Source organism: Poromitra crassiceps (assembly GCF_964638095.1).
Source record: "Poromitra crassiceps genome assembly, chromosome: 1".
Taxonomy (NCBI): domain Eukaryota; kingdom Metazoa; phylum Chordata; class Actinopteri; order Beryciformes; family Melamphaidae; genus Poromitra; species Poromitra crassiceps.
Genome location: NC_139623.1, coordinates 16,273,089 through 16,301,007, shown reverse-complemented (window position 1 = coordinate 16,301,007; position 27,919 = coordinate 16,273,089). Strand labels below are relative to the sequence as shown.

General features: G+C 45.4%; 3 protein-coding genes across 3 annotated transcripts; all 3 read left to right on the top strand.

Annotated features, from left to right (window-relative positions):
* Positions 1–234: 234 nt before the first annotated feature.
* On the top strand, positions 235–7,685 carry il11a (interleukin 11a; the record flags this gene model as incomplete). Its single annotated transcript, XM_083635192.1, has 5 exons — positions 235–316; positions 3,557–3,804; positions 6,774–6,869; positions 7,191–7,352; positions 7,503–7,685. The coding sequence occupies 5 exons, from the start codon at positions 235–237 to the stop codon at positions 7,683–7,685; spliced, it is 771 nt and encodes a 256-aa protein (XP_083491318.1).
* Positions 7,686–9,546: 1,861 nt separating this feature from the next.
* On the top strand, positions 9,547–23,310 carry znf628 (zinc finger protein 628; the record flags this gene model as incomplete). Its single annotated transcript, XM_083635086.1, has 9 exons — positions 9,547–9,673; positions 10,131–10,746; positions 13,059–13,131; positions 13,213–14,151; positions 14,373–14,528; positions 14,844–15,177; positions 17,752–17,906; positions 20,958–21,200; positions 21,346–23,310. The coding sequence occupies exons 2-9, from the start codon at positions 10,358–10,360 to the stop codon at positions 23,308–23,310; spliced, it is 4,254 nt and encodes a 1,417-aa protein (XP_083491212.1). The 5' UTR covers positions 9,547–9,673; positions 10,131–10,357.
* A 666-nt stretch (positions 23,311–23,976) lies between these two features.
* Positions 23,977–26,648, top strand: nat14 (N-acetyltransferase 14 (GCN5-related, putative)). Its single transcript, XM_083639360.1, has 4 exons — positions 23,977–24,112; positions 24,661–24,801; positions 25,314–25,619; positions 26,196–26,648. Exons 2-4 carry the CDS (start codon positions 24,721–24,723, stop codon positions 26,637–26,639), a joined length of 831 nt encoding a protein of 276 aa, XP_083495486.1. The 5' UTR covers positions 23,977–24,112; positions 24,661–24,720; the 3' UTR covers positions 26,640–26,648.
* The last annotated feature ends 1,271 nt before the right edge of the window (positions 26,649–27,919 follow it).

Sequence of the window (27,919 nt, the reverse complement as noted above, 5' to 3'; positions counted from 1 at the left end):
ACCACATACCCATAATTACACACATATACTGTACGCACACCCATTTACACAAACCCTGGATTCCCCCTTTTCCAACAAGCATGCGCCAGTGTGCCCTCTCTCTCTCACACACACACAAAAACAAACGTCTAAACAAGGACACATAGCGCTATTTCTTGAAGTATACACACGTATGCGCGCAACACGCACACGCACACACACACACACACAACCTAAGCACGCACACCCGCTGCCATGGTGTGTGAGCGATCAGTGCTGGCTGATGGGTCTCTAACAGCCTGTGTGCCTCAGAACCACCCAGGAGACCCCCATCACGGTAGGCAGCCGAGAGAGTGAGGGAGAGAATGAGGGAGAATGACTAAGTTCACTCTTTCTTTTCTTCTCTCCCCAGCTGTGTCTTCAAACAGCCCTTTGATGTGGGGAATTAAAAAGAGGCGAGTGTGTCAATATCTCCCTCCGTCCAACCACACTCATCCATTTCCTCTCCCTCGCTCCACTCTTCCTCCTTTCCCTTCTTTTCTCCTCCACTGTTGACCCAAGAAAGGAGAGCGTGACCCCTCTTTTCGCCACAACAACTCCGCCGCCCACGGCCTGCCACCGGGCCCTCAGCATTTTGGAGGGTGTTTGTTTATGTGTGTGTAGGCCCACCACTGAACTGGCAACTCTGTGTGTATGTCTCTCTTTCTCTCTCTCTCTCTCTCTCTCTCTCTCTCTCTCTCTGTGCGTTTGTGTGTATATGTGTGTGTGTGTGTGTGTGTGTGTGTGTGCGTGTGTGCGTGCGTAGGTCTGTGCACATAATTATTTTCTAACCACACCATGAGTGTATGTCTGTGAATGAGGGTCTCCTAATCTCACACCCAGCCTCAAAAAGGCTTTCGTCCCCCCCCCCCCACCCCCGTATGTGTGTGTGTGTGTGTGTGTGTGTGTGTGTTGCATGCTTCCCTGGGGTTTACAGTATGTTACATTAACTGTCCCTCTATGCCTAGATCACTGGAAACTCATTTCTGCCCTTCGCAACACTGGGCCACGCTTTACTGCACCTGACTGAGTGTTTCCAGGCTGCCCCACTCGTCTATGTGCAAGTGTGTGTGTGTGTGTGTGTGAGAGAGACACACACACACACACAGAGAGAGACTAAGTGTTATGCGTCTGCATATATCAGTGTATGTATCTGTTTATTAGAGACATTATTAGAGTTTTTCGTGTGTGTGTGTGTGTGTGTGTCCGTGTGTGTGTGTGTGTGTGTGTGTGTGTGTGTGTGTGTGTGTGTGTGTGTGTGTGCATGTATTTGTTTTCATCTGCATGTGTGTGTATCTGTCTACTGTTTTAACCCCATCACCGCCTACCTCCTGCTGTGTGTCTGTTCATGCACTGTGCTGTGTGAGTGTGTGTGTCGGTCCAGTCACTGTTTCTATGCAACACTTAGAGGCCCCTTCTGGTCTGGACAACACCTCTCTCCTGCTCCTATCCGTCTCTCACTCCTCACTCTTTCCTTCACCCTCGAGAGGGAGAGAAGGAGCGAAAAACGAGAGAGAGAGAGAGAGAGAGAGAGAGAGAGAGAGGAGGGGGGGCAGTGGAAATAACAGGCCGCTGTCTCAGGAGGGGCTCTGTCTGAAAAAAAAGAGCAAGGGGTGAGAAAATGAGGGAGAGAAATGGGAGAGAGGAAGAGAGAGAGAGAGAGAGAGAGAGAGAGAGAGAGAGAGAGAGAGAGAGAGAGAGAGAGAGGTGTTTGCTCTGGGTATTAACTATAATACAAGGAATGTGGCATGTGTAGCTGAAAACAGTCCATGCCATAAATTGTATAATAAGCTTCTCTATGGCATTTCACCTATGCTGAAATATCTTTAACATCATACCGAAACCAAATACCACCGGCCCTGGTCGTGTGGCAATTAAAGTTCTATTCTATTCTATTCTATTCTATTCTATTCTATTCTATTCTATTCTATTCTATTCTATTCTATTCTATAAATAGGATAGACCACACAACACATGGAGAGGACAGGGTAAACTAGGGCTATCAAAGCTACATGGCTGGTGATGTACTGATATAACATGAAACAATGCTGCAGTGATAGAGAGAGAGAGAGGGAGAGAGAGAGAGAACGGGGGGAAGAGATTTGGAGATGGAAAAGATAAACTAGATGGACTGATTGGCTGGGCGCAGGTAGCGGGATGCGACCAGAGGAAGTGCTGGAGATATGGGGACAGGACAGCACGGGAGAAAGTGATAGAGGGAGAGAAAAAAAGAAAAAACAACGGAACATTTTTTTTAAGTTTCGCAAAGGGAGACAGGCAGCAGGGAGGGGAGGAGGAAAGAGAGAGAGGGAGAGAGAGAGAGGGAGCGTGTGTCTGTGTGTGTGTGTTTTTATGAATGAAGTGAGTCACTGCGCGGATGTGTCATAGGCCCGACGTCTTTATAAAGGAAGTTTTAAACAAGCCTAAACACTTCACTGCGCGCAAAAATTGGACTTACCACACTCGCATCCCTCTCTCTCTCTCTCTCTGCACTCCTATACCTCTCTCTATCCAAACTGTCTGTCTGTCTTTAGCACTTCATAAAGACTACAGGGAGCTTTACCAAGACAGAAAGTTTGGAGATATTGATTTGCCTTTTCCCCCCTCTCTCTCTCTCTCTCTCTCTCTCTCTCTCTCTCATCCCTCTACTTTCTCATTCATTCACTCTGTCCTCTGGTCTTGGTCTGGACTTGCCTCCTCACTCTGACCTGGAGAGTGCCAAGAAGAAACTGGAGCACGTGACAATTTCCGGAGTTCAATTTATTTATTAATTTCCACTATTTATTTATTTATTTGTCCACGTTTGTTTGCTGCTTTATATTTTTGGACCCGAATCAATATGAAATGTAAGTGTTTTTTACCAGTTAATTTTTATTTTGAATGGCTTGATTTCTCAATTAACATCTCTTTTTCAACTCTACTACAGTAGGCTATATTTCATTTTCATCATGTGTTTTCTATGACTGATAACAGCTCTATTGTTTTCCCTAGGCAAAACCTAGGTACTTTACTTATAGGCCTATAGTTTAAATCGCTAGGCCTATGTGTGATGTATATCACTATATATGGGCAACTTATTCTATAGATCCCTTTGCTAAAAGTCAGACAGGGACTGGAGTTCAGATGCTCCTGCAATGTTTTTGGCTGTGATTCTTGTGGTTCACCTGTAATTATCACGCATTCATCATTTCAACACCACTTGTGGTTTCCTTTTAATACTTAGTCTACCTTGTATTTGAACTTGAAAGGAAAAAGAATGAATGAGCTTACTGTTACAAAGTTGACTTGGCTTGGTCTATATAATTTTTACCACCAACTCAAGCACCTATCCAATTGCAGGTGTGACAATCACCGGCATTCATTGCGTTGCTTATGGTAAAGGAATGGTGATATTCTGTGTCATAGCCTGGCTCTTAATGATTTAATGATTTGCATTCATTGCTTGTGAAAACATGACTCTGACACTGAAGCGGCGCAGGATTCCTCTGCCAAGTCTGGATCCATTGTTTATATTATGGTGCAATATCTTCCCCGAGAGTTGACAGCCATCGCCTGAGGTCATTATCATTATGGCAGGATGACAGTGCCTTGCCACTAATTGCTTCCGTTTTTATCCTTCCCCCTGCAGTGCTGGTAGACTCCTCCTCATCCCTCCTTTTCTCGCTGCTATTGGCTCAGCTGCCTGTATTTACGTCCGCCACTCCAGTCCCTCCTCGGCGGCTCCATGACCTGGATAGATTATCCAATCAGACCAAAAATCTACTGAAGCTGACCCAAGATCTGCTGGTAAGTGGAGATGATGTCCTGATGATTGCCAATATCAGCTATTGATTTGGGCGATAGGCTAATGAAGCCCTGGTCCTATGTTAATTGAATTGAGTGTGAGGGTGGACGGGGATGCTGCTCATTGCACCAGACGCTATACCTTGATTGATCTTGGATTTGAGTATTCATGTGACCTCTCAGTTGAGACGATGTCACCCTTCAAACAGCACTATGCCTTTGCATCAAGCACTGTTGTAGAAGCACTGTTAAGGTTCACTCAGAACTTCAGTCCGAGTGAAGCCGCTTTCATTGATGACGGACTGGAGTCCATCTGCATGCTGAGATCAGGGCAGCAGATGCCTCAGGGGTGAATTGAATGATCTCACGTTCAATCCACATTGAACACAGAACACAGGGCAGTTCTGACTCGGCAACCTCCTGGTCTGGTCACCTGATTGGTGGCCCAATAAACACCCTATCTAATTAGTCTTTATGTAATTAAGTTGGCAGATCGCCTATTTAGAGTGATGGTCTAATGGTGGAGGATAGGATAGAAATAAAAGGCAAAGGTACACACCAAAGGCTGTATATACCTTTATCCAGAGCTGCCAAGCCTGCAATCTGTGGAATGACAGCAAAGTCTATCGTAATGCCTGTTGATATACAAACATGTTTACCCTCAGTGGCTAGACTAAGGAAGTCTGGAGGGACCTTTTTATATGGAATGTGAATCACTTGCACATACTTTTATTTCTGGACAGAAAGCCATGTTGTTGACAATCAAGTGGGTAGGGAAATCAGATTTGACACCTTTGGCCAAGGTTTGGCTCCAGCTGGTGATCGTATATCACACTGTGTTTTAACAGGTGAAAAGAAAGCAGGATCATATCTCTGGATCTTTGGTTAGCTACACATGACTGATCCAGATTCTATTTTTGCATTATGCAAACCTTAAAACTCTTTTGTTCAGGGGATGAAATCAAAAATAGCCACATACTCTCTCTAGTCTTGTTCAGTCGTCAGTAGAGAGATAGTGTTCAGTAGCGGTGTGTGTGTGTGTGTGTGTGTGTGTGTGTGTGTGTGTGTGTGTGTGTGTGTGTGTGTGTGTGTGTGTGTGTGTGTGTGTGTGTGTGTGTGTGTGTGTGTGTGTGTGTGTGTGTGGGTTAGGACAGTGTTGCAGTAGGCTAATGTGGGGGCCATGTGTGAGGAAGTTTCATCATCAAAGGGTGTTTGGGGATGGCATTAGGCAGCAATTTTGATAAGCCCCTTTGAAAAGTTCTGTGTTAGTTGTTCAGTGACACGAAGCGTTTATTTTTAGTTTAGTGGAGTTCCACTGAACAGGGGTCAAGGATAGGAAAGAAAAATAGAATGGGAATCCACGGAAAGTCCCCGCAAGAAAGCAATAAAACGTACGTGTGTTAGAGAGAGCAAAGTGTGTGTGTGTCTGCCTGTGTGTGTACACAGGTTTATATACGTGTATATGTGTGCATGTGTGTGCGCGACCGTGCATGTGCATGTTTGCATGCACACTCTATGCATGTAGATATGTGCATATGTGTGCATGATTTGTGTGTGTGCATTTGTGCGGGTGTGTGTGTGTGTGCATTGAGGGTGCTGTAAATAGTTGAGGCTGTGTAGGTGCGGTGTTTAGTGTTTGGCTTTGGTCGCCACAGCAAAGTGACCTGATAAAAATCAAAAAGATTTATCACATTCAACTATTTGCATTCAGGAAGAAAAGGCTTGGATGCTGAGTTCTGCTGGGTGAGGTCATGATCTGCGATGGAGAGAGCAAGAAAAGGAGGACAAGAGGGCGAATTAAAGGCTGAGAAAGAGGGAGCAAAAACCACAGGAGATAAAGAGATCAGAGAGAGAAGTGGATGAGAAGCCACAAGCGTGTGTATGTGTGTGTGTGTGTGTGTGTGTGTGTGTGTGTGTGTGTGTGTGTGTGTGTGTGTGCGTGTGCGTGCGTGCACATGTGCATGTGGTGTTGGTCGTGCCTGTGCACCTGGTCCAAAAGAGAGAGACAGACAGAGAGAGAGGGGGGGGGGGGAGGGATGGAGAGAGAGAGGAGGGGAAGAGAGGAGAGAGACGGAGGGAAAGAGGGATGGAAGAGGACAAAAGCAATGGAGACAAAACATTGAAGCACAAACATAAGTAAGCTCTTATGGAAGGCTGATGGAGAGACATGAGAGACAATGCAGCACATTCAACACTGAAATCATCAACACAAACAGCTGCAAGCAAACAGCACAACAATAGGGGGAAAATGGCATCTAGTCTAATAGGTTGAGGAAGCGTTAAGTATAGTGTACACAACCTGTTTCCACAAAAGCTTTCTCCACACTCATCACCATAATGCTGTTATGTTCCTCGACTGATTGGAACTAACGCATGTCACATCAGTCATCACCATTTATTCAGATTCATTACTGAATCAGTCGCACATCTTCATACTAAATACTCTCTGGCTGAATACAGCAGAATGTTTATGGTAGGACTCCATAAATCTGCAGTCAGGTTGTTTATCCCCCTCTGGTGGCCACAGGGAGCGATGCATCCGCTGTCTGGACAGTTTACAGCACAGCTACAGCTGGGCAGTGGCACTGCGTCATTCCATCTTTTTATAGCAGCGACCCTGGAGTTTCCCTACAGCCCAGTGTTGTCTGTCCCACTCGGAGCTTTCTTAGTCACTGCATATGTTGTTCTCCTGGCTCCTCGTAGAAAACATCCTGTGGGTTCAGGTCATTTGCTCTTATTGTTGACGTTTGGGGAGGCTGAATGTGGCTGAACTCACACTGACCCAATCGACCACACTCCTCTCAGTGAAAGCTACCGTCTCTAAGCGCAGAAAAGAGTCATCTAATCTAGGTGCTACGTGAATACTTTCCTCATGTTGCCGTGACTTCTCTCTCTGACTTCTCTTAGGATGTGCAAACTTTGCGGATGCAAAAGTACTGACAAGCAGCTCTGTGTCTTGTTTTCTCCTTCAGAAAGAGCATGCGTTTGACTCAGACGTGGAGCCCCACAGGTTCAGGTCCCTGCCAGCAATGAGCAATAGAGCAGCCAATGACCTCAACAACCTTGAGGTAACCGTCTAATACTCTGTTTGTGTATGTGTGTGTGAGAGAGGGAGAGGGAGTGAGAGAGAGAGTGAGGTTGTCCGTGTATGTGTGTGTTCTGTTTCTATCCTCACAGTTTTTTTTACAAAATGCCATGTATCTTGCCACACCCATCCCAGCTCTCTAAAGTAGCCTGTATGCCTGTGTCCCAGCTCTCTAAAGTAGCCTGTATGCCTGTGTCCCAGCTCTCTAAAGTAGCCTGTATGCCTGTGTCCCAGCTCTCTAAAGTAGCCTGTATACCTGTGTCCCACCTCTCTAAAGTAGCCTGTATGCCTGTGTCCCTTCCAGCTGAAGCCCACACTCTCTCAGCTGCATGCCGACCTGAAGCTGTTCGAGCACCACTTTGAGTGGCTGAACAAGGTGTCAAAGAAGCATCACCACCCTGCACTGCCCAAGCTGGGCGAGATGATCAGAGAAATGAAATCTCTCATCACCCTACTGCACCGTCAGGTAACGGCTGAGTTACACTGTTTGATCCTCTTCATAGTTTGCAGCAGAATGAAGTGGCGTTTTTCCATAGTGGCTCGCTATTACCGTCAGCCTGTGCTATGTTCACAGTAGGTCTCTAAACTATCTCTTTGTCTGTCTTTTCACCCATAGATGCTGAGAGTGGACGCACCGAGGGTGACTCCGGCGTCCCCTTCACTCCCTACTCAGCTCCCCTATCAGTTTGACGTGCTGCAGTCCTCCCACGAGCTCCTCACACAGTTCAAACTCTTCTGTGATTGGGCATATCGAGCATTCATCAGCCTCAAGCCCAAAATCTCTGCAGTACAATCATGATCCGTAAACTACACAATATATTAGCCTGCGGCTGTAGAGCCAGTAAAGATGCATGGAGTCCCACCTCAGCCAAAGGGGAATCAGGACCATGTCAGAGTGCACTGTAGTCAATAGCGCCCCTAAAAAGCCCAAACTTCAACCAATGAAATGTGTGTTGAGGAATGCGTCTTTCCATCAGAGCCAATGAGGATGCGCTACTGCAGCCAGTTACGGCCGTCAAGATTCACCTTAAGGCAAACTGCCAATTTAACTATGATGAACATGTCATGATTCCCCCCACCTATCTTCTAAAGGCCTTACTCATGACCATGTTATTTATGTATTTATTTATTTATTGACTGTCAGTAATTTATTTAATGTTATTTATTTAAGTTTGTAATGTGTCACTCTTATCTTTATTTCTTTATCAACGTGAATTTAGTTGCCTGTTTCTTTGTACTCGTTCTCTCCCCTCCAACTGATCCTCAAGAAAACAAATGGGCGGGGAGAAAAACACACACACATGCACACACACACACACACACACACACACGCACACGCACGCGCACGCATGCACACGCACACACACGCACACACACACACACACACTGTAGCACTTAGTGAATCTGTAGCTCTGATGCTGATTTTGTTAAAAACTAACTTAATTTACTCTAGTTGTTATGTATTTCTTCAGCCAATAACTCTTCCAGTAGATGTAGCACACATTTGGGACAGCCAAGGTTTTTTCTCTCTCTCTCTCTTACAAAGATCTTTAAGAATACCTTTCAGAAGATGTTGCTAATAGATCCTCCCAATCATGTTCCAACCACCTATAACATTTCAATTGATCGCCTACCTACATAATAAATAGCATTTATCCGTACATGTCAGGATGGTATCCAAACAGAAGAGCGTGAATAGTTTATTTTGTAACACAGGCTGAGTTTCTATTGACAGTGCCTGTTTCCCCCGTTCTGCATGAGGAGGCATATCTTGTTGTGGTAAAGTTGTATGAATGTGCCCTGTTGCTGAGCACTGATGGACCTGATTAGATTCTTTGCACAAACTTGTTAGGATTAGCCTCTTGGATGAATGAGATGGCTGATTCTGAACCTGTGCCTTGGGGTAGAAAAGGATTTTTTTGTTAACTTAAACACCCCAAGCCTTAAAATACTATGTATTGTGATACTATAGTTCTGTACAGGTGTACATAAATGTACAAGAATGTAAATTGTTGTATACAATGCTATTGTGTATTATGTTTTCTACGATATAATGTAGAATACTTTACCAATTCTTTCACTATCATTTTTGCTCCTTTTAATATTATTCTATTCTAGTATTTGTTACAGTATTGACTATTTATTTAAGTTACTTTGGTGGAACTATTTATTTTGTGCTGCAGAGGAGCAAGTCTCCTATCTTTTTGTACTTTTATACTGTTTGTATTCTTATTTACTATTATATCATCATGTTTAAATTATTGTTGTACCATCAAGATGCCTCTTCCACACACCGATTGGCCTCAATGTGAAATATGTGCCTTGGTGAAATAACTAATAAAGAATGTGCACAATGGGATTGATTGAGCTATCAAATTTATTTTCAGTACCCAGACTTTCAAATACTACATTACCCAGAAAGCTGTGCGCCACAGTGAGAATAGAAAAGATCGAGAATAGAACGTTGAATATCGTGTTTGAAGATATTTGAGAGTAGACAGGTCATTCATAAGTACATTCTGCCAAATTTGAAGATTAGAAATTAGGTTCAACCCGGTTCAACACGAAGAATTTGACTGTTGAAGCTCTCGGCCAATGGTAGTAGTTCATTTGCTGCCTGAAACAGCCAATCGCCATCGCTGTTCTTAGAAGGCGGCATCGGGTGGAGAACTGCTAGTTAGTTTGTGCTGCCTGGTTATTGTTAAGGTTGTGTGGATTAGCACTGCGGAACCCAATTGCTTTTCACAACATCAACAATATAGCATAACGATTAGTTAATGCTGCACGGTGAGTATTGGCTCGACTTGTATTCATGCACATCAGTATCGAGCAGTTTTACGAAGCAATTCCGCATTTAACGAAGGCTTGGTTATTTGCAGGCCAGTAACGTTAACAGTTTTTGTTTTAATAGGAAAAGCTGATATTTTCTGGGTATGTTGTGTGCCGGCTTTCTAAGCTAACGAGTTACTTTAGGATACAGCTCTAAAAAAGTATCTTAATGAGTTAGCTATAGCCTCTGTATGTGTATTAGTAACGTTAGCCTATGCACCGCACTGCGGGGACAGACAGCAACAGAATGATGGCCAGGGGAAAGACATCAGGGAGGGGGAGCCTAGCTGGACAGACAGCAGGGAGGGAGGGAGTGAGGAAGTGAGGGATTTAAAGGGGACAGTCTTTCTAGGAGTTATCAAGTTATAATACTGTTGTTGTTCTTTTTTCTTTTTTTTACATTTTACTCTTTCAGAATTGTTCTGAGCTACTTGGAAAGACAGCTGGGTTCTCCAGCAGAGGTCAAAGAATAAGAAGGGACAATGGGAGAGCAAAGATGATATATTGCACCAAAACTGATCCACGCCTGCTACCAAGGAATACCCCCATCTGACCCGCCGACACACACACACACACACACACACACACACACACACACACACACACACACACACACACACACACCAGCGGCTTCCTCTGGTCATGGCTAACTCTGTGGCCACTCTAGTGGTCCAAACAGAACTCTTGCCCCCTCAGTCCACCGCCTCTCTCTCTCCTTTCCCATCCCTCCTGGGCTCCGGGGAGGACGGCGAGGAAGACGGGGAGAGGAGGGAGCTGGTGGAGGGAGAGAAGGAGGTGATGGAGGGCGGAGAGGAGGTGGTTCTAGAGATGGTGACGTCGTCGGTGTCGGGCCTGGCCCAGCAGCACGAGCAGTCGGACAATCCCTTCCAGTGTCTGGACTGTGGCAAGTGCTTCCGGTGGTCGTCCAGGCTGACCCACCACCAGCGCAGCCACAACAACGAGAGGCCCTACCGCTGCAACCTCTGTCCAAAGGCCTTCAAGGGCTCCTCTGCTCTGCTCTACCACCAACGGTACTGTATGGATTGAGAGACAGAGGGCACTGTAGCCTATCTGAGCGATCCAAAATAAGCTCTTTAGTATCCATAGCCAACCCTATTACGACACTATACTGAAACTATTAGAGGCAGGGGTGCCTTAAAACACCCTTATAGCTGTTGTAAAATAAATCACGGCCTCACTGGGCTTATTGGTTTTATAAAACTGTTACTAGTACATATTTCCTACCTGGTAAGGTTTGAGCAACACAAAAAAATGCAGTATTGATAACAAATAATCGTTCTTCCGCCAAGCAAGGTAGTCCTTCAGCTGCGACATAAGCAGAATGGTTGCCACGCAACACAAAGACACAGCAGCTCACAGACGTGTCGCTGGCACAGTAATACTGTGATGCAGTCATCGGTGTGTGAGTATTTTACAACGGCTTTGAACGTGGCTCAACCAATCATAATCAAGGACCGGAAACTATCCGTTTTATTAATGCTAATCCTGAGTATTTAGTTACATTTGTGTTCAAAGAATTAATCATGATTATAAGGCTAGATGATTTGAAGAACAAAAACATTTTACTGCACTTTTTCCATGCTATGTCGCCGTCTTGACTTTCTGACTACAGCAGATGTTCTAAATTGGATTCAAAGCTTCAGTATTGCCATCATGACAGCATTCTACATTTCCTAATTGTGGAAACTAATAGGGGTGGGAGAAAAAATCGATTCACCTAAGTATCGCGATTTTTAATGTCACGATTTTTTGGATCGATCTTTTATTCCAGAATCGATAATCGCAAATTAAAAAAAAAAAAAAAAAAAAAAAATTTTTTTTTTTTTTTTTGGTGCTTGCAGTCAGGCCACTCACTGAACAGCAGGCTAGGCGCCGCCTACTGGTTTACTAGTGGTTTTATTACTTTATTAGTTAGTCTGAAGTAATAATTATACTTCAGGGTTAAAGTGGGTGCATCTCATTGTAAAATTGGACTTCAAACGGCCCAAATCTGGCTTCAAACGGCCCAAATTTCACGCGCGTTGGCCCATATCGGCCTGGCCTGCTTGGTATCTAATGCCCGGCCTGAATTATGATCCCAGTCCGCCCCTGTTTTTAACTATATCGCCCAGCCCTACTCATGATATATAATATACAGTCTCTAGTGCAGGGGTGGGCAACTATTTTTCATGGGGGGCCACATGAGAAACCCAGATTGTTGCCGGGGGCCGAACAAATATTGTCATGCCGTAATGGATGGGCAACTTTGATGATAGAGAGGGCCACAAAAAGATTTCCTCGCTACCAGATTTTGCTGAGGGCTGAACGGCGCCAGCGTGAAAAATTTGGGGCATTTGAAGCCAGGTTTAGAGGAATAACTAATTTTAAATTAACAATTGTGACGTCATTATTCAGTCTTAACCACCAATATTTGATCCTTTTCCTCACTCACTCCTATGTCATCACCTGCTCTCCATTCAGGGCTTGAAATTAACTTTTTTCACCACCTGCCAATATGGCTGCTAGATTTTAAAGTTACCAGCCAATTAGAATTTCCACTAGCCGAAATGTTTTTCTTGAAATAAACCAGAATATGAGTGGGTTAATTTAAGCATGAGTATCAGTAAGTGGCCCGGGATTCTCAAAGCCTGTGTTGAGGGTCACACAAGAACAAAAATGCACTCTTGAAGCTAAATAAATCCAAAACCAACAAGTTAATTATTTAAATTTCTACTTCAATGTAGAACAGTCATTTCTTACACATGAGATTACTTTTAGCCTTTTAGTCATAAATATTATTGAAAGATATTCCATATTCCAGACTGAAATGCTATAAGTATTTCAGTCTGAGTATTGCCCAGAATGACATGAACATTTGGACACTTATTCAGCGGGTATATTGCATGTTGCGTTCAAGTGCAGTGTAAAAAAAAAAAAAAAAAATTTTTTTTTTTTTTTTTTTTTTTTTTGCAATTCCATCGCGGGCCACACAGGGGGCGCCCGCGGGCCGCATACGGCCCGCGGGCCGTATGTTGCCCATGTATGCTCTAGTGTATGATTCAACTTTTCCCATGTTCTAATCTAGTGTAAAAAAGCAAACAAACTGAAAAAAGAAAAGAAAAAAATAAACAAAAATCGCAATAAATCGTAATATCGAATCGCAATAATCGTAGAATCGCAATAATCGTGAATCGCAATATATATCGAATCGGCACCAAAGTATCGTGATAGTATCGAATCGGGAGATAAGTGAATCGGCACAGCCCTAGAAACTAAGATTGCGATATATGATGATACACAATAAGTTGTGTGCCCCTATTTGATTGTTAGTTGTGTTTTGCAGGTCTCATTCAGGGGAGAAGCCTTACAAATGTCAGGACTGTGGCAAAGCCTTCAAACGCTCCTCTCTGCTTCAGGTGAGTCATTTTGTAAGCAGGGCAAAAACAATCCTCATACTAAAGACATTTCACCGTCTGTGTCTCTCTGTCTGTCCCCAGGTCCATCAGAGTGTCCACACTGGTCTGCGCACCTTCCTGTGCCCCTACTGCCCCCTGACCTTCAAATGGAGCTCTCATTATCAGTATCACCTGCGCCAGCACACCGGAGAGTGCCCGTACCCCTGCGACAGCTGCCCCAAGGCCTTCAAGAACTCAAGCAGTCTGCGGCGACACAAGAATGTGCATCTTGGTCTCAAACCTTACACCTGCTCGGTGTGTAACAAGTCTTTCACTCAGTCCACAAACCTGAGGCAGCACATGAGGATACACACAGGAGAGAGGCCCTACGTCTGCAGTGAGTGTGGACGCCGCTTCACACATTCATCAAACCTGGCGCTGCACAAGAACTCTCATTCCAACCTCAGTGCAGGAGGGAGGGAGGGGAAGACAGGAGAGCAAATGGGGAAGGAAAATGACATAGTGCAGGTGGTGGTGGGGACAGAGGAAGTGACATCATCCATGTTGAGAGAAATGGTGGGATTTGTGAGCCAGGGCGGGACGGTCGGGGTGGGGGTAGGGATGGAGGAAGTGTTCCTGTCTGCCACCTCGTCCGGCCAGAATCAGAGCCTTCTCCCCCAGCTCACCCTCACCCCCTCTGGGGCAGACTTGTGTGCATCGAGGGCCATCGGGACAGAGGTTCACCTGAGCACAGACACTGGGGCCAGTGTGCTGCTGTACAGCTGTGGCAGCTGCACCCAGACTTTTGGCACACGGACCGAGCTGGAGGAGCACCAGGCCATCCACATGGCTCCAGGGGAACATGGGGCCAGTGGGGAGGCCGTGCATGGTGCAGGGATGGAGGTTGGGGTGGGGCTGGTGGGAGCGGGCCACCTACTGGCTGACTTTGAGGAGGTGGTGGAGACCACCACCGTGGCTGAGAACGGACACGCAGCTGAGGTGCTCCTTGGACTGACGGAGGGAGCAGATGGAGGCAATGTCGTAAGTGTTCGGATTAACGGGGAAAATAAAATGAGAGAAAATGAAAACCTCCCATTTAAATTTACAAGGAAATTGGATAATGAAGTCAATCTAATCTTAACTAGTCTGCTGAATGCTGCTAAATTACATAATGTAATCAAAATAATCCTAGAGTACTGCAGGAGCTAAATCTGATGATATAACCTTTTTGATATGTATTGTTTCCTTTGGTTTGTCCTCAGAATGTGGGCACCACCCAGGCCCAGTTTGACCTGCTGCAGAGCTTCACAGAGGTGACGCAGAGCTCTGAGAGCAGAACCACAGGGGTAGGGCTGCAGTGTGGCTACTGCAACAAGACCTTCAAGACCAGCGGAGGCCTCAACAGACATGTCTCACTGGTAAGAATGACTGTTACAGTTGCTCGAAAATACTGTTATACAAACTACAGCTCTATATGCCGTATCTTGACTTGCAAGAAAGATACAGCATTTTGTTGAAAACTTCCATATAGGGGGAAATAAGATATCTGGAATGTTTGGATGTTGGTTCTGTAGTAATTTTGGCTGGACCACAACGGCGGGGCCAATCCTATAAACGTGAATGTCTGTCACTGACTGGTCGGCCAGAACACAGCCCAGCAATACAGTATACTCGATTTTGACCTAGTCTTGACAAAGAAATTGCCCTTTGTGTTCCTCTTTTTGTTTGTCCAGATGCACACTCTCCCATCCCAGTCCCGTTCCCAGTTCAGCTGCTCTGCGTGCGACCGCTCCTTCCCCCTTCTCTCCTCTCTCCTCACCCACCAGCACTCTCACACCCCTGAGCAGCGTCTCCTGGCTGAGGCCGAGGCTGAGATCGTGTGCCCCGCTTCCCTGTCCCTGTCTCTTCCCCTGCCCTCCTCCCCCAGCCAGGCAGACAAGCAGCAGGAAGGCCAGAGAGTTATCATTGCTGATATCATTGCCATCGGCGAGGAGCAAGAGGAACAGCCAGTCAAACCAAGCAAGGCTCCCAAAAAGGCAGGGGCCAACAAGAACACCCCTGCTGGAGGTAAATATGTTTCCAGACACACAACAGCACTTTGAAATGAATTGGAAATTTGCATTTAAATATGACTGTACAGTGGGTCGTTTTAGCCAGGCAATCTGGTTAAAACAAAATGCTGATAGATAATTCCCATAATGAACAGCTAGCCATGCATGCATTATCAAAAATCGAATTGGCCTCTGATTAGCAGGGAACTAGTAAGTGATTTTGTCCCCACCCATACTTTCATTCATTCTTATCCATGCATACGACTTGGCAGAAAACTCTCCAGTCAGTACCAGTGCTGGGTATCGTTCAAATTTTTTAGATACTGATACAATACGATATCTTGACTTCGATATTCGGTTCCTGAACGATACTTTTTTCGATACCAATTTTAGAAAAATCCATTTTAACGGATGGCTTTACCGATAATCAACCCACTTTGTATCATTATAATCTCGGTAATATACAGTAAGCACATGGGCAGTGTTTACCTTCTCTCTCCGTTTTCCTCATGGAGAATTCTTTGCCTGCAGAAACTCTGCATCTGTCAGCTGGAAGTCATTAAGGCTCATTAAGGCTCTCAATGCAATTCTCAGTGGATGTGTGCATACTTAAAAAATAAAAATAAACAATAACAGCCGCCCTCAGAGCAGATTCCGCGTCTCAAGCAGAACGTCCGCAGCTCCATTGTGACGCGTTGTGACGTAAAACGCGTCACAACGGAGCACTTTGCCAGAGGAGGAAATGTGAGCTCTCCGTGAGGTAAACAGAGAGAGAAGGTAAACACTGCCCATGTGCTTAATTACTGAGATTATATATGATACAAAGTGGGTTGATTATCGGTAAAGCCATCCTTTAACAAAAATAAAACTACATTACACATTGAAATTACGATACAAATCTTTAGTTTTATTTTTTGAAAGCAATTTTACAGCATAATAAATAAAACCTACTGTATTTAACACAACTTGAAGTTGTCTAAACTTATTGCCACCCTTACAAAAAAATATTGGAATACAAAGGAAAGAAATGTAAAATAAATAAATCAGTGCAGATTTCAGTGCAAAACAGAGAGTTGCAAGCCAGTGTTTAATGCTCACTGCTGCATACTAGGCTTGACCCAGTTCTTCTTCAGGGAACAGACAGCCTCTGACATTGTACCCTCAGCAGGCTAGAGAGAGAGAGGCCAGTTTATCACCGCACATACAGTATTACTAGTACTAGTTACGAGTAGCCCAACATTAACTACAACCATATAAACAACCATGTACGAGTTGCTAAACTTTTAGTTTGGTTACCTGCTAAAATCCCGGGCCAGTCGTATTGTTCGGCATCCTCAGATGTGGAAGGAGACTCTGCTATGTTGTGCTTAGACGTGGATGGTGGTCCCGCTGGTGGCTCACTCTTCTTGCATTCAAACACTGCAACTTTCTGCTCGTAAATTGATGCCATGCACGGTCAAATGTCCATGTGGCCAAGCAGTCTTGGCACCAATCTTCTTCTTGTCACATATATTGCATCGCGCGGTATTGACATCGAGCTTTAGATAGAGCCTAGGGCTGGGCGATGTAGGACGAATCAGCGTGACGTCACTTGACACCCAGAAATGCGGAATCCCGCGCCAGTTAATAGTATGAGTTGTGCCAAACAAACGTTAATATCTCAAAAACTATAGGCTACATGACATCGCTTATATTTTGACATTCTGAGTGAGAGCAGAAGTAGCTCAAGAGTTTGATGTATAATATATGCATGTCATGTTAAAGTTTTGTGAACTGTTGCAGTTTTTAAAATGTAAACTGAGTCAACCGGGCTAGAGCAGACACGCCTCGCGCCACTTGGGCTCCATAGGGTTCCATTGCCGTTGCCACCCAGTGACGCGGTTTGTTTAGCAAAATGCGGCTCGGCTGATCCCTCGTATAGTTAAAAAGTATATAAATATAAAATATTCATATCAGTCGATATCGATAATTTTAATTACCCATTTTTATTAATAAAAAAAACATGAGAAGAAAAAGGTTGCATTTAACCACCTTATTTTCAAGGCACACAGGTAATTTGTCACACACATACTGTACATACTCTGAGTGCAACTGCAAGCAGTAATTTACAGACATGGTGACATTTTATTTGGATTGTATTTCAGGGTTGTAGGGTTAACATTAAGTGAATCAGTGAATGAGCTGCCTCGCATTCCGCAAAGTAACATTGCAGACATCTGTATTTGTGAAATTGGTGTCTAACATTAATTTTAATGTCCCGGGCACTTATTAATAGAACACATGTTAACACGTTGTCAATCTACGTTAACATGAATTGAAACTCACTCACATCGACTTCTTTGTAACGTTACAGACAACGGTGTTCTGCTTTCGGCGTCCCTTATTGACAATTAATTCCTCCACATCTTCTCCCACTCATCTCCTCCTTGTTCCGTTTCACATGGTGGTGTGGTGCTGGGTGAGATCAAACGTGCTGTTCGCGTCACTAACACTGCCCATTGTCAAGGGATATGATTGGCTGTTTATGAGTGTGGGCGGGTGCACTGCGGAGTTTGAAATTGTATTTATTGTTTTCACAATTTTCGCACAGAGAGGCCATACCGCTGCTCAGAGTGTGGAAAAGCCTTCAAGGGCTCATCAGGGCTGAAATACCACATGAGGGATCACACTGGGGAAAGACCCTACCGCTGCACCGAGTGTGGAAAGAGCTTCAAGAGGTCCTCACTGCTCTCTATCCATCAGAGGGTAAGGCTCACTCTTCTCTTGCAAGCAATCTACATAAAGAGTTACCGTACATGAGAATCCAGCTTTTGGGGGGGAAAGTGAACCTTGATATCATACAATTAAAACAGCAATTTACATTTTTAAAGGTTTGTAGTTAACTTAAAGGATAATTCGAGTTGTTTTCAACCTCAGCCTTATTTTCCTAGCTTTTGCTATCATGACGATTTATTGTGTTCAAATTTATTGTGTTTGTCACTTCACTGTAGAGCTTTACGTACCTCTAATTTGTTCTCCAATATGCACACAGAGGGCCAACAAAATCTGCAACAGTCAAACCCAAGTGAATAAAACAGACAATAAGATGCACACTACAGTTACATGTCTTTAAATAGCTTTGATTGAACAACTATCACACATTTTAGTGTTTAGTCAATTTGATGGTTTTTAGCTTTGCTCACACAATTCCTTTTTTATTTTGCTGGCTGCCAGCCCTGTCGCATTCAGTCTTCTGCCGCGTTCATGTCATGTCAGAACTTGTAATTACCAAGGAGGTTTGCGAATTACTATTAGCAGGTTGATTTGACTTGAATCACAGCATCATCAAATACATAGCTGAATTGCTCCGACGCTATGAACCATCTAGACCTCTCAGGTCAGCAGGGTCCGGCTTACTAACTGTCCCTAGGATCAAATCAAATCATGGGAAAGCTGCATTCACCCACTATGCTTCTGCTAGCTGGAACAATCTGCCTGAAGACCTCAGATTTGCCCCAACTTTACTTACTTTTAAAAATAGACTAAAGACTTTTGTGTTTACCGTCGCTTTTAACTGCTCTTTTTTTTTTATTCCTCTAAGTTTTTAACTATTTTGCTACTATTTTGCTCTGTTGTGATGCTTTTAAATGTCTATTTTACTTGTGTCGACCATCTTATGTGAAGCACTTTGAATTGCCTCTATCTGATTTTTTGCAAACCCAATGCTGTGGCATGTACGGGCAACAGAAGACGCAAGGTACCAGTAGAGGGTATGCTTGGCGTCCAAACTACAGTATAAAGACAAAGCTGTTATGAAATGTCTATTTTATCCCCTTTTTTTATTTTCTTATGTCATCCATTTTATGTGAAGCACTTTGAACTGCATCTGTGTATGAAATGTGCTATACAAATAAACTTGACTTGACTTGACTTATTATAGTCTAGTTTCCAAATCCAGGCCTAAACGAGGATATTAGACATACCAAACACAAACGTATCGGAAACAATAGCCTACTTTTCTATAATGTAAGGTTAATGCCTGTTTACGCTACAACTGTAAACAACAACATGCCTTTGCTGTTACCATGGACATAAAGTGATGCGCTGCACGTTATGATTGTAACCAGATAACGTTACGATTGTAACGTTAGGATGTAATGTTATGTAACGTGCGATTACAGGCAATCACTTGTTTTGGCAGATACGACATGGGAGTGCACTGTGTGCAGCAGACACTGTCTAGGTCAGCCAGATCCTACCTCACTTTCTCTCTGCTGGTTGTGTGACAGTGCAGATCAAACAAGTTAATTCGTTGCACCAATTGTCCAACGGTTTGCCGTTTCCACCTGTATTCAGTCCACGCATATCGCCACTTGTTTGTCTTCCTGGTCTGTCCTCTCTCGTTTTAACGTTAGCGCGCAGTAGTTATGGATCCCACAGGAGTTGAAATTCACTTGGCAAGACCCGCCCTTGTTGTCAGTCTTTTGCAGTGTTGGGCAAGTTACTTTTAATTAGTAACTTAGTTACAGTTACTAGTTACTGCTCTGAAAAGTAACTCAGTTACTTTAAGTTACTCGTTACTGTCCAGGTAACTTAGTTACTAGGAAAGTAACTTTTGAGTTACTTTTTTTTAAACTCTCAATTCTCTTATTAATGCACACACATTATTTTGGGGTTGCTGTAGCACAGTGTGGGACAAGACAACATTGAGGCATATTTATTATTGCCTTCAAAAAGTAGCCAGTACACTTTTGGCACTATATAATTAACAACTGTATCACTAGTGGCTGAACAACTTAAACACTGTGGTTACCCTTTGTAAAAGCGGAGTGACAGTGAGCAGCAGAGCCCAGCACTGCCTGCAGATAGGGACAGAGCAGAGCCCCAAAGCAGCCGCTCGTCGCGGCTGCCTTTAATAGCAGTTCATCTCCAAAAGGCAGCAGACTTGCAGGCATTTTTTCCCCATTTCATGACCAAACAACGTGAAACACACCGTGAACACCCTCCAACACGAGGGGAATCTGTAAGTGAGAGACGAGTGCTGTGCTTGCCTGGGTGCAGCAGGGCACTGGTGACAGACAGCCTGAGAGAAGCGAGGAGGAGAGGGCTCCATGCTGCTGACTCGCCGAGCGGTGTGAAGTGAACACCGTTACCGTACACAACACAGCTCGCGCAAAATGACCCGTTTCACTATCAGAATTTGGTCCAGTAACATTAGAAAGTATAGAAGTGCCGCACGATTAGCCTACTTCCTCATCAGACCGCCGTCAGACTCGCATTTTCCTCTCTACCCTCGCTGCTGTAGGCCCCGCACAGAATCGTGGAGTAACGAGTAACGAGCCTGTTTAAACCGCAATAATTGTAAGTACGTTACGTTACTGATGAAGTAATTCGTTACAGTACTCGTTACCGCAAAAAGTAACTTAGTTACTGTAACGCGTTACTTAATAACGCGTTAGTCCCAACACTGGTCTTCTGACTGGCTAGTCCTCCTAACCGATGATGCAATCCTAGATTCGTTCCGCTCTGTCGGCTTAACATTGTAGACATTGGTGCGCAAACAATTGCGGGACTTCTCCCGCATTATAAATTACAAATCTGCGGGAATTGGCAAAAATATGCGCGATTCTCGCAATCCCACGCCAAATTTTAAGACCTGGTCCTCTGTTTTTGAGAAATTGAATAATGAACTAACTTCAGCCAATGGTTTATTTCTTTCTTAAAAATAGTAATTTAGGAACAACAGTGTTAGTGCCATTAATTTACAAACTCTTATGTGCAAATTGTATTTCTTTTTTTAATTCCCATCTTACCCAGGTACACACAGGCGTACGGGCATTTCAGTGCCCTCACTGCCAGCTGACTTTCAAATGGAGTTCTCACTACCAGTACCACTTGCGGCAGCACACAGGTGAGAGGCCGTATGTGTGTAAAGAGTGTGGCAAGTCCTTCAAGAACACCAGCTGCCTGCGCAGACACAGTCAGATGCACACCGGCCTTCGGCCTCATGTCTGCTCCATCTGCGGCAAGGGCTTCTCCCAGACCTCCAACCTCAAGCAGGTCAGTACAACCTCCTGGAGAGACAAGTGTGAACCTATTTACATTCTGACCCCATTGAAATGAATAGAGCAGTTCAATCTTGTCAACCTCACCTTTTTACATATCTCTCCCTCTGTTTCTCTCTCTTCTCTGTCTCTGTGAACAGCATGAACGCACTCATTCTGGTATAAGACCCTTCCGGTGCACCCGCTGCAATAAATGCTTTACACACTCCTCCAACCTCCAGCTTCACCTGCGCACACACAACACACGCAAGGACTTCAAGTGCCCCTACTGCTTCAAAGAGTTTGTCATGCACTCCTACCTGCAGAGGCACATCCGAACCCATGGCAGCGCAGCGACTGTGCTGGGCCCCGGGGCGACCGTGCTGGGCCCCTGCATCGACGGTGTGGCTGTGAAAGCCAGTGTCGGCGGAGTAACGACCACTACAACCCTGCTCAACCCCATCACCCTGGAGGCCTCAGGAAACAACGGCAGCCTGATTGTGTCCCAGCCAGCGCTTGATATTCCTCCCAACACCTCCCAGAACTACTTCATGATCCAGACGGCCAGCGGCCTGCAGCTCATCCCCCTGTCAGCCCCTACGCCTGCCCCTCCGCCTCCTCCACCACCACCACCACCACAGCCCCAGAACTTCTTTCTCTTGCAGTGCCCCTCCACCAACGGCAGCCAGCCAAGCTTGATTCTCGTCCCTACGACAAACAACTCCGCACCGGCTCTGGAGCCTCAGACTCTCCCGTTTCTTCAGACTATTCCAGGACTCCAGCCCATTCTAAACCATGCCCAGACCCAGATCCCCCAATTTCCAATTGTATCCCAGCAACAACAGCAGACCAGGATCATTATCACCAACAACCATAACAATGCAAACACAATGCAAACGCCGTCACAAATGCTATCAGCCAACTCCCTACTGACCAAGCCCATACTGGGCAACTCCCTACTGACCAAGCCCATACTGGGCAGAAGCACACGGACAGCGAGGGGAAGACGGGGACGCAAACCTAAAGCTGCTCTTCAGAAAACCACAGCAGCCGCTGTCAACCAGACCGCAGCCACAGCTGTGTCAGCGACAAACTATAACGCCACACCAAATATGACTGCTGCTAAGACCACCACATCATTCTCATCTTGCATTTCTTTGCCAACTCTTTCATCCACCACTACTTTAAGCCCCACAACGTATACCTCAGGACCCCCATCGACACTTACCATGGTTACACAAGCCACTACAATCACCCCAGCATCCACTTCTGTCCCTGCTGCTCTGGAGGGGAAACCCCATACCACTCTGGCAGAGGTGAGGACAGGGGAGAGTATGGCAGGGAAACAGTTTGTCTTATGTTTTGATAATGAAGGAGGGGGGAAGGAAGGGTTGACTATGGAAGAGGGAGGGGGGTCATACGTGTTGCAGTTTGAAGGGGGTGCATCAGAGGAGGCAGGGGGCGGAGAAATGGGCGGAGAGGGGAAATCATTTGTGCTGCAGTTCGAGACAGCCGGACAGAGTGAGGGAGAAAACGGGGGAGATAAGGCAGGGGTGGTATCACTTCTGCGTGAGTGGGGAGGAGAAAAGGAAGGAGACAGGCAGACTGAAGGGGACGGTGACCAGGGAGAATCCTTCGTCCTTCACTTCCACACCGAGGCACAGGACAGAGCCAATGCTAGCTACAGCCAAGGGCAAGACAACAGCCTGGAGCTTTCCTGCACTCCTACCCAAGGTTTGGTGCCTCTTGATGGGCAGGAGGTGGTGTTTGAGCTGGGGGGTGAGGCCAAGATGGAGCAGGAAAGTGGGGAGGGTATGCAGATGATAGCCTTGATTGAGGGCGAGGGAGAATCAATGGGAGAAGGGGCAGGTTGCAATGATGCAACTGGAAGGGTTAGTGAGGGCTGGGAAGCCGTGGAAGGCATCTTTCAGGTGGAAGGAGGAGAGGGAATTGTGATTGTTGAGGTCAGCACCAGTGGCATAGGAGATATGGGGATGGAAAGACGAGGGGATGGAGTGATCTCAGAGAGAAGTGAGGTGAAAGACAGGGGTGTGACAACGGAGGCAAACATCAAATCTGAAAACGAACACTGCTCTACAGCCAATACCGAAGGACAGTCTGCCTGAAGACACGATAAGAAATGGACCTATACCTAACTCTCAAGAAATACAGTTCTCAAACTGATTGAAATCAGTGTGAGTGTTGGAGAGAGGAAGTGAGCGTGTGTTTGTATATAATGTGTGTGCTCAGTGTATGAAGTATGAACTATGGCGTGTTTGTCCGCACTTTAATCAGTTTGAGGTCTCCTTGGAACTGAGAGGACATGCAGTTAAATGAGTAGTGTTGTAATGCCATAGTGCCACAAACTAGAAATGTTACACATTCAAATAGGCTGTTTATGGACCTTGAAAAATTCCTTAATATATTAGTTTCAATGATACTGTCATTGGCAGTTTGTTTATTAAGTAAATACATTTTGTGAATAAATGTTGTATATGGCCCACTTTCATCACAAATGAAATATTAGTAAATGGTAATTATTAAAGCTGTTGATACCTTGTATCCGTTATTTTTTTCTTGCTTTCTTTACTCCTTGGAGTTTGTTTTTATTTCCTCCTGTAAAACCTAGAAACATACGAGCGTCACTACCGTGGACGTATTAAACAGGGAACGGTTCTTACGTTGCATTTGAATTCACGTACCCTTTGCGCTGTGCGGATTCTACGTGCGTAAATGGCGTAGATTGCCACATCTGACACGCGTAAGCGTAGACCAAGCGAGTAGTTTGTGTTCTGAATTCCACCCCCACGCTAGCGACTTTAGCCACTCAATCAAACGTGCAAAAGCAGCCCGGACTGCCCAAGAAACAGCGAGAAATTGTTATTATTCCCCTGCCCTCATCATCACTTGATTGCGGTGCTGTCGAAGGTAAGCCGGCCGGGGGGTTGGAGCTTTATCTCGGCGTCAGGGCGCAGAGTTTTCACCGCACCACTTCATAATAACCATATAAGGATTTGGAGAAGGTCCTTCGCTATCTACTACTGTTCTGTTCCCTTTGGTGATGATGACGATCAGTGCAGTTGAAGGCTCGAACAGTGCAAACATTGCTGTAGAGGTGTAGCGTTATTGTAATGGTGAGAACATGCACGCTGCAAATCCTCTGTATAATCCCCCATTTGTCTCTTGTTTGGAGCCAGCGTGGGTGTGCTGCTACGTTCTGTTGGCTCATTGTAGGTTAAACCCATAGTGTGCAAAGCACCCATATTGCCTAAGCGGACAGCTTTCATCACCTTTACAACTGAGATCTATTATAAAATGGCACCATTCTTGTCAGTTTACACCCTTGACTATAATATAGTCTACACCAGTGTCCACAATGTGCATGATTTTGTATCATCAACCATCCCAACCCATTTCATTGTCAACTTTAAAAATGCAACTTTCTCTTCTGTCTACATAATAATGTCTTTTTCTAGGGTTCCAGGGCCCAGTGTGTGTGAATGTCGGTGTTTGTGCAGCAGCCCTAAAGCCTAGACATGGTGAAGCTGGAGCTGGATCAGGTGGTGATGAGGAGGATGAGGGAGGATGACATAGAGACAGTCAAAGCCCTCATCAAGGTAGGCCTACAGCACACAGATGCTGTGGTGGTAGTAGGCTACTGGTTTTGTTGCCATAATTTAACTATCAATATCGGGAAAGAGGACATTCCAGAAACACTTAATGGTATAGCCTACTGACAACAGATTTATTTATTTACCATCAAGAAAGACGTGTATGTTAGGGTTAATACTTCTGTCAGTGCCCCTGACCAAGGTACTGGCAAAAAGAACTGGAGTTGGTCCCCGGGCGCTGCACAGTGGCTGCCCACTGCTCCTAGTTCTAGGAAGGTTCCTAGTAGAGGATGGGTCAAATGCAGAGGATGACTTCCCAAGGGGATAAATAAAGGATAACTTAACTTAGCAAACCCGGGTGGAGCATTTATCAGGGATTCTGCTGGAATGTCTTCATTCCTAGTGTTTCCTGTCCATTCCATGCACCTTCTTAGATGGTGCAGTTATGGTGCAGTTACGTTGTAGGCCTACTAGAATAGTTTTTCAACTAATATCAATCTCTCTCTGTCTCTCTCTAGGAGGGCTGCGAGGGGACAGAGAACCGTCTCATCCTCCATGTCCTCACTCGCCCGCTCTGCCTCTTCATCCTGGCGATTCTCTCCTCAGTCCTCCGCTGCCTCGTTCACTCCTTCATCCTGGCCCTCGTTATTCCCGTCTTCCTGCTGATTGTCTTTCTCAAACTCAGCATGCCGCGTGCCACGGGGGTCCTGGGTACCAGTCGACCCTACTGGGACTATGTGGGCAGCAGCTATAGGGGGATGCAGGAAGAGACCCTGCTGAATCCATACTGCAAGATCAGTGGGAAGACATCAGTGATAAAGAAGGTTAGTCTGCCAGTTTGTTTAAGGAAGTTAGTCCTTTGGGCAGTTTTCATTCCATCTCAGAATTTGTTTTCAGGTTTCTGAAAACAAATTCTGGTGACTTCTGCGCATCCGGGTAGTGCAGCAGTAGATTCCCTGCCTACCAACACGAGGGCCGCAGGTTCAAGCCCCCGTGTTACCTCCGGCTTGGTCAGGCATCCATATAGGCACAATTGGCCATGTCTGCGGGTGGGAAGCCGGATTAAGCGTATGTGTCCTGCTCGCTGACCTCTGGTCAGTCAGCGGGCCTGTTTTGGGGGAGGAGAACTGGGGGAATAGCGTGATCCTCCCATGCACTATGTCCTGCCCGTGAAACTCCTCACTGTCAGGTGAAAAGAAGCGGCTGGCGACATGTATCAGAGTAAGCATGTGCTAGTCTACAAGTCTCTCCCCAGTTCGGCAGAGGGGTTAGACGTTAGAGAAACGACCGGGACGGCAGGGGGAATTGGCCAAGTACAATTGGTGAGAAAACGGAAATGTAAAAAAGATTCTGGAGACTTCTTAACGGAGCAGTAATACCCTACACTTTCTTTGATTCAGCCCAGGCACAGAATCAGACCCAAGGACAAGGAGGAGGAGATGCCGACAGAGAAGATCGACCCGGAGAGGGAGCAGGCAGCGGGGCAGGTTTGGCTGGCCGACTGCGAGGGAGAGATCGTGGGCTGCGTGTGCCGGGAGGGTGAGCAGCGAGGGGGCGTCAGGAGGATCTGCAGGGTGGTGGTAGGCTGCTGGTACCGCAGGGAGGGCCTGGGACGCCTGCTGGTCCAGAGTCTGGAACGCAGAGAGCTGGAGGCCGGGGCCTACAGAGTCTACACCCACGTCCCCTACCCCTCCAAGGTGGCCGAGGTCTTCTTCAGGAAGCTGGGCTACCAGCTGCTGGGTGAGGGGACCGATGAAGGAGAGGACGAGGAGGACAAGCTGGAGACTCCAGAGAGAGGCTTTCTGGGCTTCCCCCTCACCAAGGTGTTTTACAAAGACCTGTAATGCAGGAGGATGGACTCGTCCCAATGGGGGGAGGGGGGGGGAGGGACTAAAGGTAAAGGAGAGATAACAGGAGAAAGAAATTGTGTATCTCTACTGAAGGTAATATAGTGTCCTAGCAGCAACATGTTGGGATATTTGTTTAATAATTTATTTGAACCGTTGTTATTTATGCCATTATTTATTTACTCTATGTATTATTGCTGTGATTCTTTAGTTTTACATGAATAATTGAAGAATGGCCTCAAGAAGAGTTGGACAAGCTGTTCTCTCAACATTGTTTGTAATGAAGTAAATTATTTTATGTAAAATGTATGTTTCTCAAATGAATGGGTTTGTGTGGTTCTTTTCAAAGATTTCAGCACAGCAAGTGATGTGTGTGTGCTGTGCATGTGTGCGGGTGCATGTTTTGTGTGTGTGTGTGAGCAACCATACAGATGTGTAGGTGGCTGTACAGTTGGTTGCTCACACACACACACACACCCACAAACCTGCACGCGCGCACATGCACACACACAAACCTGCATGCACAGCACACACACACACACACAAACCTGCACGTGCACACGCACACATACAAAGAAAATGAATGTGCAGAATTGGTCTGGTTTGATCTTTCTGCAGTCTGTTTACTGATCACTTTCACTCAGTCTGCATCTCTGAGTGCACGTTTCCACTCCCTTTTCTCCTGTTTACTCATTATCTCATTCTGCTTTTCCTTATTATATTTGATGAGTTGGCAGGGTGATCAATGGCTGCATTACAATGAAATACTCATTGTATTCATGAAGGGTTTTAATGTTGATACATTATTAATAGTTAACAAAAAAAACGACCTAAACCTACCTGAATGTAAGATGGTGTTTACAGCAGTAAATCTATTGTGCATTTCAGCACAGTACATCAAATAAAATATGTCGAATTAGTCTGCGTATAGTCTGCCTCAAGTAGTTTGGTTTGCTGGTGAATGGCAGTTGATGTGACTAAATGAAGATATGCAGTGTCACCCACCTGAGGCTAACCTGAATATGGTTAGCAGCCCTCACTCTCGCATTGAGAACCTAGCCGAATGCTGCTAACCTCAGACACTGTCAGTGTTACATTAGCTTGCTCCACTTTAACCACCACAGGATGTTTGTACAATGCTAATGTCTGTGGAATGGAGTCATACTGTACACGTCTTGATGTGCATACAGAGGTATTGATCATGCACAGTAAACCTCTTTCCTTCTATGAGGCATTATTAAAAAGCATGTAAACACACCCAATAACACAACAATACG

What these genes read in the sequence shown, in the direction of transcription:
- nat14 (XM_083639360.1), top strand. Translation starts at nt 24,721, where the DNA reads ATGGTGAAGCTGGAGCTGGATCAGGTGGTGATGAGGAGGATGAGGGAG. An exon ending in CAGTCAAAGCCCTCATCAAG is followed by an intron (nt 24,802 to 25,313) that starts GTAGGCCTACAG and finishes GTCTCTCTCTAG; the next exon opens with GAGGGCTGCGAGGGGACAGA. An exon ending in AGACATCAGTGATAAAGAAG is followed by an intron (nt 25,620 to 26,195) that starts GTTAGTCTGCCA and finishes TCTTTGATTCAG; the next exon opens with CCCAGGCACAGAATCAGACC.